We start from the raw sequence: 11,687 nt of genomic DNA, 5'->3' as shown, positions 1-11,687 counted from the left end.
AAAAAAAAAAAAAAAAAAAAAAAAAGCATAGATGGGAATGGGCAGGCCTCTTCTGTGTCAGGAACCTTCTCGACTCTTTTAAGAATGACATCAAAAGTGATGAACATCCTGATGCTGCAGTGCTCCCCAAAGGAACTGGGGTCTTCCCAGTCAGTGTTGCTCAGCATCAGCAATGGCCCAGAGAAGTCTGTACCTTGGACTCCGCTGAGGCCAATTCAGCAGAGAAATTAGGATTTTATCTGCCAGTAAGTGGGAGCCTTCACTGAGCAAAACTGAATTAAAAATATGAAATTAAGTAATATTTAAGCCTGGTCATCCTTAATAGCATCCATTAAAAGAAGTCCCTAAGTAGATTCTACTCTATTTGACAATACGTTTYATTAATGAAATTACATGGATCAAAGCTAATGAAGGAGTCAGGAATCCAGCCTGTGGAACCTCAACTGCCTCCAGGTCACAGAGTCCATTTAAATAGCATGATGAAAATCATCACTTCAGAGTTCAGGCTTCAGAAGTCTGCAGGCCCATTAAATGCCAAAAGGTAGGAGAAAGAAAAGGAAAAGCAGGGAGCAAATAGCAAAATTCAGCAGTGCTGAATGGCAAGTCAAAGAGCAATTGTTCATGTGCACAGGGGAAATATTAACTGATTAAATCTCTAATCAAGGTCCTCCAGCTCTTTGCTTCCAGCTGAAACAAAGGAATATAAAGCAAATTCTGGTGGCAGTATGAAAGTGCCAGCATTACCCATGTTATCCCAAATAAGGACAGATAAAATACGGAAACTCTCTTAATTTTGCAAGTTTCCTAGTACTTTTCAGGGCTTCACACAAAAATCACTTAATCAGCTTGAGTCTGGACAGAACTCAAATACCTGCCACAAGCTGGAAGGACGTCGAGTTACCAAATACTTCAAGAGTAGATTAACAAATGGAGGGGTACAGCCAACCAAGGCATATTTGTTCACTGACCTCAGACAGCCTTGAAATCCCCYGGAACACCGTGCCGTAAAAACACAAGCGCCGTGGTGCAGAAGAAGAGAATGGAAAGGTCTGTGCAGGTCATGCTACTGTCCTACCTCACACTCTGCAAATGGTGTATCTAATGGCCTGCCCTTCCTACAGCATTCAATCCCTTCTGGGTCTTTAACATATTTAATCTTGCAGGATTACAAGCAATTTGCCAGACGCTGAGTTCACTGCAAGCAGTACCTCAGAATGGGCTATTCCAGGCTCCTCCAGCCCGCGGCCACCGCACGTTTTTTTTTTTTTTTCTCATGTCTCGGTTTTCCTAACACTTAGGAACTAAAGCCTGTCTCTAACCCAGACCCCATGGGCTGGARTGGATTGCCAGAGGTATGTGAGCATGTTTCTGCAAATTAGCAAATAAAATCAAGTTTTTAGGGTGGCTGGACAAACTTAGAAAGTCCATACTCACCCTGCCGTGAGATAGGGGTGGGTGACAGGATGAGTGGTRAGTACCAGCAGAGTGAGATGTGATCCTACGCACAGTGAGTTACAGCAGCATTTTCAGCACTGCCAGGATAAATCATCTAGATTGACTACGACCAGCCCAGGAAACAAGAATGCACTGTACTGAGCCAGCTTGYAGTGACTGGATTTTGGTAACCCCCTGGGTAAGAGATGCATCAGAAAACCATTTCTGTTGCAGGCCAAGATCCCAAAGAAGTTATTTTGGAGCCTTGTTCCCACTGAAAGCAAATTTGAGTGCCTAGGTAACTTTGGGGACCTTAGCCAAATTTCCCATCCTCCTGGGTGAATTTTAGGACTTTCAACACTTTCTCAAGTTCGTAATTATCTGTACGCCTCCACTCATCTGCTAYACCACACAAAAGCCAGATCCAAACCTCACCCAGGCCTCATTTCCCATGCTTGTCACTGACTTCAGCCAGAAYGTGCTTTCCCAAGGCCTTCAGGGTCCCAAACCAACACAGAAGGTCTCTAGTGATCCAGCTACATGATCATACATGATCAGCTCCACTGGTGGAAAAGTTATTGCTGGCAGATTTTGGTAAGAGSCTCACGTCACTGCAGTGCAGAAGAAGGCTTGAGTGCTTGGCTTGGCAGAGGTGAGACTTGCCCTAAGTTGCTTTCCCTAACCCTTGGGCACCCACGTTGTCAGGCCTCAGTGATCAAAGGCACAGGTCAGGCATCTCACGAGTACAGGGCTCCTGATACTTAGCTATATTGGATCATTTTGTGTGTCTRTCTTTGCTCTTCAAATGTCAAGCATGAAGGGTCCAATTTTCAAACAAACAATCTGAGACTGTTATAAAAATCATAGGAGTCCAGGAGCTGGGGCTTAGAAACCTCCGATACAGTGAGAGTCCTAATGAACATCACTCCTCACAAATCCCACCTCACGGAGGACARTTACATGGACAGGGAGGAACAGACTAGTGGTACTTAGGTTTGATAAAAGGGCAGCTGAAACCCTTTAAAATTCTGTTAAAAACATAGCAACTTCCTTTCTGTTCTCAGAACTTTCTAAAAAATTCTGGAAACATGCCACATGCACCAAATCTCAGGAGGCATTCAGCTTTTTCTAAAATTTCTTTCCATTTTTAAAAACCTTCTTATAGCTGTCAAAGCTCCAAAGCCTTAAAACAGCGTGATTGAAAAGCCCATGTATTCCTGCATCACAAATCTTTGCAAAAGAAAAAAAGAATTAGCAGAAAGATATTTTTCTCTATCTTGGCATTTCAAGTTAGCCTTTCATGAATAGTTAAGATAATAAATACACTGTGTTTCGTGCTTCGACACAATAAATTTCATTGCAACTTCCTCCTCTACTTAAAATTGCTCAGGATCAAGGAGGAAAGAACAATTAAGTCCCTTGTCATCAACACTTTCACAGACAGACCAAAGCAGGACTTTCCTTTTCCGTCTCCAATTATTCTGAAATGGCCTTTCTTCCTAAAGGTTTAGCAACACGTAATTWTCCATGAGAACAGCCCAGGATACAGGGGGGCAGAACAGGGGGAGATGGTGGAGATCCCCCTATGCAGGGCTTAGGATTAAAGAGCACATTAGCCTGAAATGCCCRGCAACACCATCTCAAATCCAAACCTTGCGTATGAGACATTGGTCAAGGGAGTTACCTTGGCTACTGGCCACATTTTTGAGGTGAGGCATGGTACAACCCATGGAGCCTTCCCCGACCCTCCCAGGAGGAAGGGGAAGAGAGGAGCCCCCTGGACCCTGTTTCTCCTGCTGCACTGCAAACCACAGGCTGAGTCAGACCCTGAGGACTCGTGCAGCCGTGCCCTGCACTGCCAGCCGTGCTGGCTTGCCAAATTGCAGCACGAGGTGCACAGATCCCGGCTGGCTGGCGCAGGTTTGTTCCCGCTGTTCGGCAGTCTCAAGGGAAGCCTTTATTTGCATCCCACGGCTTAAAATTCCAGGCTCCCCATCCTATAACCGGACACAATAACGTGACCTCCAGAGCATTCTGGATAAAGAAAAGAGAAAGTAGTTTGTGAAGAGAGGAAACACCTTTATTTCTGCAGGAAGCAATTACTTTCCCAGATTTTTCCATGGGGAAGGCTGGCTGTAAAGCTTCCAATTACCCATTTTACTGAAATGGTATCCGGCAGAGTGACAGCTGAATGCAAGATACCTGTTGAGTCTGTCTATATTTGAAGTCAGCCAAAGCTTCRGTCCCTATGGATATTTTGGGGCCCATTTTGTTTGGCCTCTAATTGCTTCTGACAGAATATCTCTTTGCAGGTAGAGTGTTTACTGTTGGACAGGGAAACTTTGCCAACAGCCAGACGAAGATTGCTGGCCAGCAACAGAGATTGTAAAAAGGAGCATGGAGTTACCGGTGGATAATTCAGCAGCTGATCTAAAAAGTGCATGTAGGTAACTATCTAATGAGACATGGCCATCCATTAGCACAAACACTTAAACAGATTAAACTCTAGGGTAACCCTCTTCACACCACTGGCAGCCCAGGGATGCCATGGTCAATTAACACCTCTAGAAAAACAGTTGAGCATTTCTGGCAAGAGCAAAACAGAACAGCAGCAAATTTGGAAAGTGATTTACCTCAATCTCCCTCAAAAGTTCAGACTGGCCGCATGTTTCCAAATCCTCCAAAGCTTCTCCAAAAACACGCCAAAAACTATCCTCGTGAGTGGTCTCTAGGCCATTTTGGCGGTTGGGRTATCTGTTGTAACGTAGGAACCAAACATTGTCAGCACTCTTCTGCAGCAGGATGAAAGCCGCGAGGCTACAGCAAGTGTCTCACCAGTAAAAGCAGAGACTTGAAGAGTCTTCATATACAAAAGCAAACAATATGAACTTTTCAGACAAGAGTCCGAATACGAGACCTCCATGCATTTACTAACGGGGCAAGAGTCCTTCAAAGGAAGAATTAAGTTGGTGTAGTAATGTCAAAGTTCAAAGGGTAAATTAAAAAGTGCCTGTAGGAAGATTGTAGGTTTAGGAAGACGTTTTGGTGAAATAGAGAAGTGAAAGAAAAAAGGATGCGTTATGGGTAAACCAGGAGCCTCAGAGACTGTTAGTACAAAGGCTGATGGGATAGAGCTCAGATCTGAGACACAGAACACCTGAGAAGAGAGAGAAAAACACAGAGGGTAACAGACATGGTGAGAAAATGATAAATACATTAGGTCTCTATGAGAGTAAATAATGCAAAGATGTATACAAAAATGATTGCCCTAGGCTGGACAAGTAAATGCACACTACAGCCAGCAATATCGACCGTGTCAGCGTATAACCCATACAAACCGAGCTGCATTTTCTTTGGGCTGTGATGGCCAGGGAAGTGAGATGTTACATTCAGTAGGTCTCTTTTTTTGCTACATAACAGTCATTGCACTTACAGCCGTGTAAAGATTGTCATCAGGCCTGTCTACAACAGAGAATAAGGACAGAGATAACCTCTCTCAAACTTGTACAAGTACACATTAACGTGAACACTGGGTGCATCTCGCCTGGGAGTCAGCAATTTCCCACCCTGGCAGTTTCAGTTTCTCCGTCTCTGAGCACAAAGCCAGGCTCGCTTCTCGGACTTCTAAAGCAAATGGCATTTAAACATGCTGAAGTCCTCTGAAGAACTGGAGGAGCACAGGACAGCATTGTTTGGACAGCGCTTATTGCACACCAAGCTCTGTGCAAAACTCTGACCTACAGCACTCAGTCTACCAGGAGCTCTTGAAGGAAGTTCTTTGCAGCATTAAATCAAGACCATGATAAACCCATCTAACGTGTCGTAGGGAGAGCGCCCAGGGGCACAGTTACATTAGAGCGGCCCTAATGCATCTCCTACATGTCTTACTAGTAGCTGCATGTACRAGGCTCCACCTCTGCAACACCTGGCACCACCTCACATGGCTTATGGAGGGTCGTTAAAGCTGCAGATGAGGGGGACGGATAGACCCAAGCCACTTGAAACGTTTTAYTTGAGTATAAGCTTAAAAAAAGCTTGATTTCAATTAAATATATAATGACCCCTTGGGCTATTTTTTTTCCTGATCACTCTTAACGTTGGCCCTGATTCGGTGCAGCTTTCAGCACGTGCTTTGCTTTTCATCCACTGGTTTGAACGAGAGTTCTCCGTGAGCATAAATGCAAAGACACACACTTTTGCTCTTTCTTGGATCAAGAYCTCACAGTCTGCCTGGAAAGACAGACATTTGGCATGGCTTATTGCATTTTAAATTTACTCCCTAGCTTTCATCAGAATCAGCTTTCAAAGGAAGATCAGCCCTTACCCCAGGCAGAAAGGCCAAAAAAATACCCAGCAAGACTTTACAAAAATAAACTAAAATCCCCTCCAAAAGGAATTTTTGATTCTCTCCCCTTACTCATTTCCTTCCTCAGCTCTCAGGTTTCCAAAAAGGCAAACCTTCCTTCCAGTTAAGGGCTTCTTCCCTCTCCAATCAGTAATATAACAAACACGTTCAGGACTTGGATGAATTGGTACAGGCTCTCACACCAGTAGGTCAGCAGGTTTTTCCAGGCTAAAGGCAGCTGGTGCTAGATGCGTTTTGTTTTCCTCTCTAATAAGAGGGCTCAGTAGCATGAACCRTTTCACTTGCACTTTGACATCAGGGTTCAGAGCCCTCATTTGGGACACATGGGGGCTTCAAGAACTCAAATTCGCTAACCTCAGCGGTCAGCGGCCTCCCTGGGAGGGCCAATAGAGATCAACGACCTTTGCGAGGCCAGCCCTTGCTGAGAGGCAAAACAAGAACAAAGTATCAGCCGCTGCCAGCCTTCCTGCCAGTTTGATCATCTTTAAATAGGTGGAAATGGCCATGAGATGTTCTAAGGGTTTTGTTTGGACAAACAAAAATAAAAAAAAAAGAACAACTGACAGTAACAACAACACAACACACAAAACTGTGGGGACTCTGGAGAAAGCTGAGGATAGGGTTAGTTATGAAGCAAGGACGCCTTTCCTTCATGCATGGCTCGGTGAGGGACCTGCCTGGCCTGGGCAGTGGAGGAACGAGCCTACAGGATCTTCACCYAGAGCCAAGGGCAGATGCAGCCCTCTCTGCATGTGCTGCATGCCCCCCAGGGATTTCTAGTATGGTGGTGGAGCAGAAGGTTGACTCAGCCACGATTTTAAATCAGACATACAACTGCATATTGGTCTACCAAGAGCTTTGGCTGGCCTTTTTGGCTTCTACGCATAGAGTTGTTGTGAAGCTGCATCCTCACTTAAAAGTTTCTGGCTAAGGGGGGACAGYCCTGGCTGTACCTGTGGATTACACCTAAGCTATCAAGCAGGCCTTTACATGGCAGGAGTATGAGACGCAGTAAGAACCTGTGCTCCCTGCAGCTGAGACCATTCCAGCTCCAAACATGAAACTGGCCTGGGAATGGCAGACATGCCACAGTTATGTCTGGGCAACCTGGTGCAGAGGAGCTGGTCCCATTCCAGGTGCCCTCCTCACCCCTACAGGATGCCAAGCCCAGGTAACCGCTCTCCTGCCCGCTGCAGACTGATCTGCTCCATCACACATTCGGGTGCCCCTTCGTCCCATAACATCACCAGCAACTCTCACATTCACGAACCTGCCCACCCATCCCTCTGTTCCCCCTGTCCCTCCATACCTGGTGGGCTTGTCCCAGTCATCTTCACTGAAGCTGCCATCCATGTAGGGGTAATTTTTCCTGGGATCCCCCGGAGGGGTGCTGTTCTTCTGCCTGCTATGTCTCCATTCATGCGGATGAAGGGCTATGCCAGCAGCTTGAGGCACATATGTACCTAGGGAAGGTGAACCATAGGGAAGAAAGAACACCACCACTTGGTTAGAAAACCCAGATGTAATAMATCACACCGAGCTAGGAGGGTTGTCTTCCCTAAATCCCAAATCTGAGGCTTTCTGTATCACACWTTGCCTCTGTTTCAGTCTTTCAAAGGGGAATCAAAAAGATGTTCCGCCCATCTCTACTTGTTTAAGCCATATGAACGTTTCAGGATCTTGTCACACAGTGCCCCATTTCTCCCTTTTCCCCCTTCTGAGTAGTTTTGTGATATGGATCCACGATCTCTGAACCTGGGACTACCTGCATCCATAGATACAGGTCTTGTATCCTATCACATCAGCCAACTCTAACTTTAGCTGCTCCTGTTTCCACCCGGAACCTACAGAAATCATGCTATTGAAGTGGCCACCTTCAGATACAATGAATCTTTTGTAGGGTAAAAGGAAGATACTGCCAAACGTCCCTCAGGGCAAGCACAATTCCATTAATTTTAAGGGATTTAGATACCTAATTTCTACTAGGAAACAAACTTAATTTAGATTCCCAACTGTCCTCGGAACTTAACAGACACAGTGGAAATACTGTAGGACATATAGGAGGACAACAGCATAGAAATCACATCTAGAGCAGCCAAATACAGTAGCCTCCCTTCAAATAGTGTAATGATGCTGAGGGTATCTAGAGGTAGCCACCTGCTTCAGTGTGATCAGTGGCAGCAGTAGGGATTGTCTTGGGAAAGACCCCTGATCCTGAAAGCTGCCAGCTGGGTTCCTGCAGCTGGCAAAGACTTCCTGCAGGCCAGTGCCTTCAGGATCCTCTGGGGCAGGTATGGAAAACGGCTTCAGTGTCATACACACACAAGGCAAGGAGTAGAGGGAAAAACTCTGCTTGCTTGAGAGAACAGGAGAATCATCTGTATTGCATTCAACAGAAGACCAATGTGAATCATTAGGATGAAATTATACAAGTTTCAGTATGTCCCCAAGGACCTTCACACACTGCAGGAGGTATTAGTCCCAAAACACAGATCCAGTGCTACTGCAAGTCACAAAATCTCCAGGTCTCATAAGGACTTGCCTGGACAGAATCATTCCAAAATAGAGCATTCCTCTCTAACGCAAGTGTCATGCGCAGTGGCAATAAATCTTCTGAGTACCCTGCTCTCGTTCTCCTGTCCATTCAGCATTTCAGAGAAAACCTCATAGCCTTTCCAAGAAACCTCCTGCACTTTTGTTACACACTGTGCCAAGCAAACAGGAAGAGGTAACGAAGAAACACATAATTAAAGGAGACTTGACCTTCCAAACAGCTAAGAGCACTGGAAATACCCAAGACAGTGCCAGCATTTTCTTTGAAAATGCCAAGCCCTGTTATTTCTCTTAGCTAAGTGTTTCCTCTCAGTGTTTTCAAAGGTTAGACTGCTCTGGAGAGAGCCCCAGAAAAATGCTTGCCAACATTTTATAACAGCTAGGAGCATTAGCTGTTTGCTGGGCCAGGTGAACAAGGTCCCTGCATGTAAGTCCCTGCAGTGAGCAGGAAACAGATTTGCCCTGGGTGCACCTTGGGGAATCCACGGGTATGTATATACAGCTGTTGCCTGAGTGCCATTGATTTAACCTTCTCCTTTCAGTCCTGCCTCTACAAGCATCTCCCTGGGAGAGCTGCTGCCGAATCTTTGGGATTCAGAGCCACCTGGTGGTATGTTCCCACCAGAGCCTTGCAGCACCCTTTCCCAGAGCTGCTTAGCTGTGAATGAAACTAAAAAGCACAAGGGTGAGGTGCCTGATCCATCGCTCTCTATTTGGAGAGTAAACCCCAACCTCTGGGTTTCCTGCGAGCTCTCTGCATCCTGCCTGCCCTGCACTCCTGCTGGCCCCGTGGTTTAGCCTGCCTTTCCTTCTCAGCATCCTGCTGCCCCCCAGTATTCCTCTTTCCAGCCAGCAACAGCGTAACACTGTGCAGCAAAATGCAATTACCAGGAAAGATGAGAAAGCTCCTGAAGCAAAGTTGCCTTCTGTGGTTATTGGGCAGCTTATCATCAGCCCTTCTCTGTGGAGCTCTGTATTCAATTACTTGCTCTCAGTTTACCAATGAAAGTAATCACTTTGCTAAATCCAGTGTCTGACTTGTGTTAATATTCAATTAGATGGAGAAAGACTGCAGCATTTTGAAGGCCAGTGGATCTCTCTTTAATGAAGCCTCTAGTCCCACCTGYACTACTGAATTAAGACTTCAGAGAACGAAGTAAGACACGAGCGCTGTGGAGTGACACACTAGCATGGTGCTGTCCTTTGAGTTTTTCTTTCTAAGTCACATAGGCAAACACTTTGTCCAGCTCACTGAAGGCGCTACACAGCACCACTCCTGGAGTACCTCCCTCTATTTCTATGTTCTTTTCTGGACAGCAGTCTTTTCACTAATTTCCTTTTTGGATGGTGTTTCAGGGGTTTGTTTCAAGGTGGGCAACTAGCTTGTGTGACTAGCTTGTGTCACTAAATCTGAACTAGAATAGCTATTTTCCAAGTGCTTTCCTCCAAATGACAACCTATTCCCAGGACTAGAACATCTTCCATCCCAATTCTATATGCTTTTCAGAAGCCACAGCTGAACAAATTTGGCCTCAGAGTCACACGATACATCTGATCACTCACAGGAGAGTTAGAGACCCTTTCTCATAGTATTACCTCAATTATTTTGTTGAGTAAGTGAATTCCTAGTCAAAAGAAATTCTTGTACATTTTAAAACATCCTGAAGAGGATTAATACATCTCACACGGCCTCTCTGAAGATTTAAAAATGAACTATAGACCAAGTATTTTGTAAGACATACGGACGGTGAATATTTCTCCTGATTACATGAACTAAAGTGCTGTAATGGTTTTGAAAATGCTGTGAACAGCATGATGCCACATAAGCAAGGAGAACACACTAATAAAAATATAAAACAGACACATGAACTCAGAGCATCACATGAATGTATTTTAGAAGGCCATCTCCTTGCTGGAGCCAAGGAGCTATGCAAGTGCAGCCAGATCACAATCCATGGCTCAAGCTGAACCTCCAAACAGGCCAGAAGGCTCCACCTGTTTTCACATGGGCTCAGAGACCTGTAATGAAAGAGGACACTGCTTACCTTGGCTTCCATAGCCAGCATCAATGCCTGAGCCATCCCAGGACTCCATAGCACTGTCCACACTAGGAATTGTGGTAGAGTAAATCTCAGACAGCTTGCTAGTTTTCTGGGAGTCTGTCAGTTCATCTTCTGGGTCACTCACTTCATTTATACTCCCAGATTTCTTGGGATAGGGTTCTGAAACCAGAACACACTGCTTTACCAGGCATGAAGAGCAAGCCTCAGGGAAAGGTTCACATGGGAACAAACCCAGGTGATACAAGTCTTCTGAAGAACCTCTTTGATTCTTCAAATGTAACTGAGAAAAGTCTGAGCATTACAGTTAAACAGATTTCATACAGTACCCTTACCTCACACGACACTGAAAAACTGCCTTTCAGAGTTTTAGCACATGCAAGATGTAAGAAGCATCTACTGGGATTTGGAATATATCCTGGAATATGAGAGAGCCGAGACCTGAATCTAGACTCACAAGTCCATCTTCTTGTGTCTTTGTAAGCTTCCTACAGAGCACACCTGCCTAGATAAGTGAGAGCCACTGAGGAGTAAGGCATCATAGGTCCTTCTGATCTCAGAGAGCCTTTGTGACTCAGATCAGAAGTGCTTCCAGCCAAGAAGCTTCTGGCATGATTTGCCTTTGGGGACAGGACCCAAACTGTGTCAGTAGCACCTAGTCAGGGTGCTAGCTATGAACTTCATACCAGAAAAAGTTTCACTGACATTCCCATGACAATGCAAACTAATCTCAAATGACCATGCCTGAATTTACATCCCTCTTCCAAGACTGTACAATCTCATATCAATTCAAGGCAAACCACCACCTCAGCAAGAGTCTCCTTATGCAGCCTCAAGACAAAGGTAGTATTCCTAGGTCTGATATTTTGAGACTGAATTTCCCCTGATTAATGACTGGAAAATGGAAAGCTGAACGTGGATGATGAAGCTCAGTCCTCCCTTCCATTATTTTACTAATAATAGGCCCTTATTATCATTGTATCAAACTCCCTTCCAACCAAAAGCTATACAAGCAAGGTTTCTCAACACAAGCATTTCTTCATATCGAATATTTTAAAGTCTTGATTGATTAAATATGTTGTTAGCCATCCACATCCCAGATCTCCCATCCCAGGCTTCTGACTGTTGGAGAATTAGCTGGAATAAAGAGCCTCTGAAAGTCTGCATTTGTCAATGAGGACAGATTATTTTACCAAAGGCCAGTGTCCTGAAAGTCCCCGTTTTCCAAGCATTCAAAGGACTGCTCACCTTTGAATTGAATTGAGAACAATTAA

General features: G+C 45.0%; 1 protein-coding gene across 1 annotated transcript in view; it reads right to left on the bottom strand.

The window, feature by feature from the left end:
* The window catches only part of GRIP2 (glutamate receptor interacting protein 2), an 88,835-nt gene that overhangs the window by 6,211 nt on the left and 70,937 nt on the right, over nt 1-11,687 (bottom strand). Inside the window, exons 19-22 of the mRNA XM_085324713.1 lie at nt 10,399-10,575; nt 7,110-7,263; nt 4,068-4,188; nt 3,400-3,468 (exon numbers count right to left, since the gene is read on the bottom strand). Of these exons, the coding sequence (XP_085180839.1) occupies nt 3,400-3,468; nt 4,068-4,188; nt 7,110-7,263; nt 10,399-10,575 (521 nt within the window). The remainder of the gene's footprint in view (nt 1-3,399; nt 3,469-4,067; nt 4,189-7,109; nt 7,264-10,398; nt 10,576-11,687) is intronic.

This window comes from Rhea americana, unplaced genomic scaffold, assembly GCF_003343005.1.
Source record: "Rhea americana isolate MKP2758 unplaced genomic scaffold, rheAme1 scaffold_120, whole genome shotgun sequence".
NCBI lineage: Eukaryota > Metazoa > Chordata > Aves > Rheiformes > Rheidae > Rhea > Rhea americana.
Note: the sequence above shows the minus strand (reverse complement) of the source record. Positions and strands in the feature narration are given on the sequence as shown.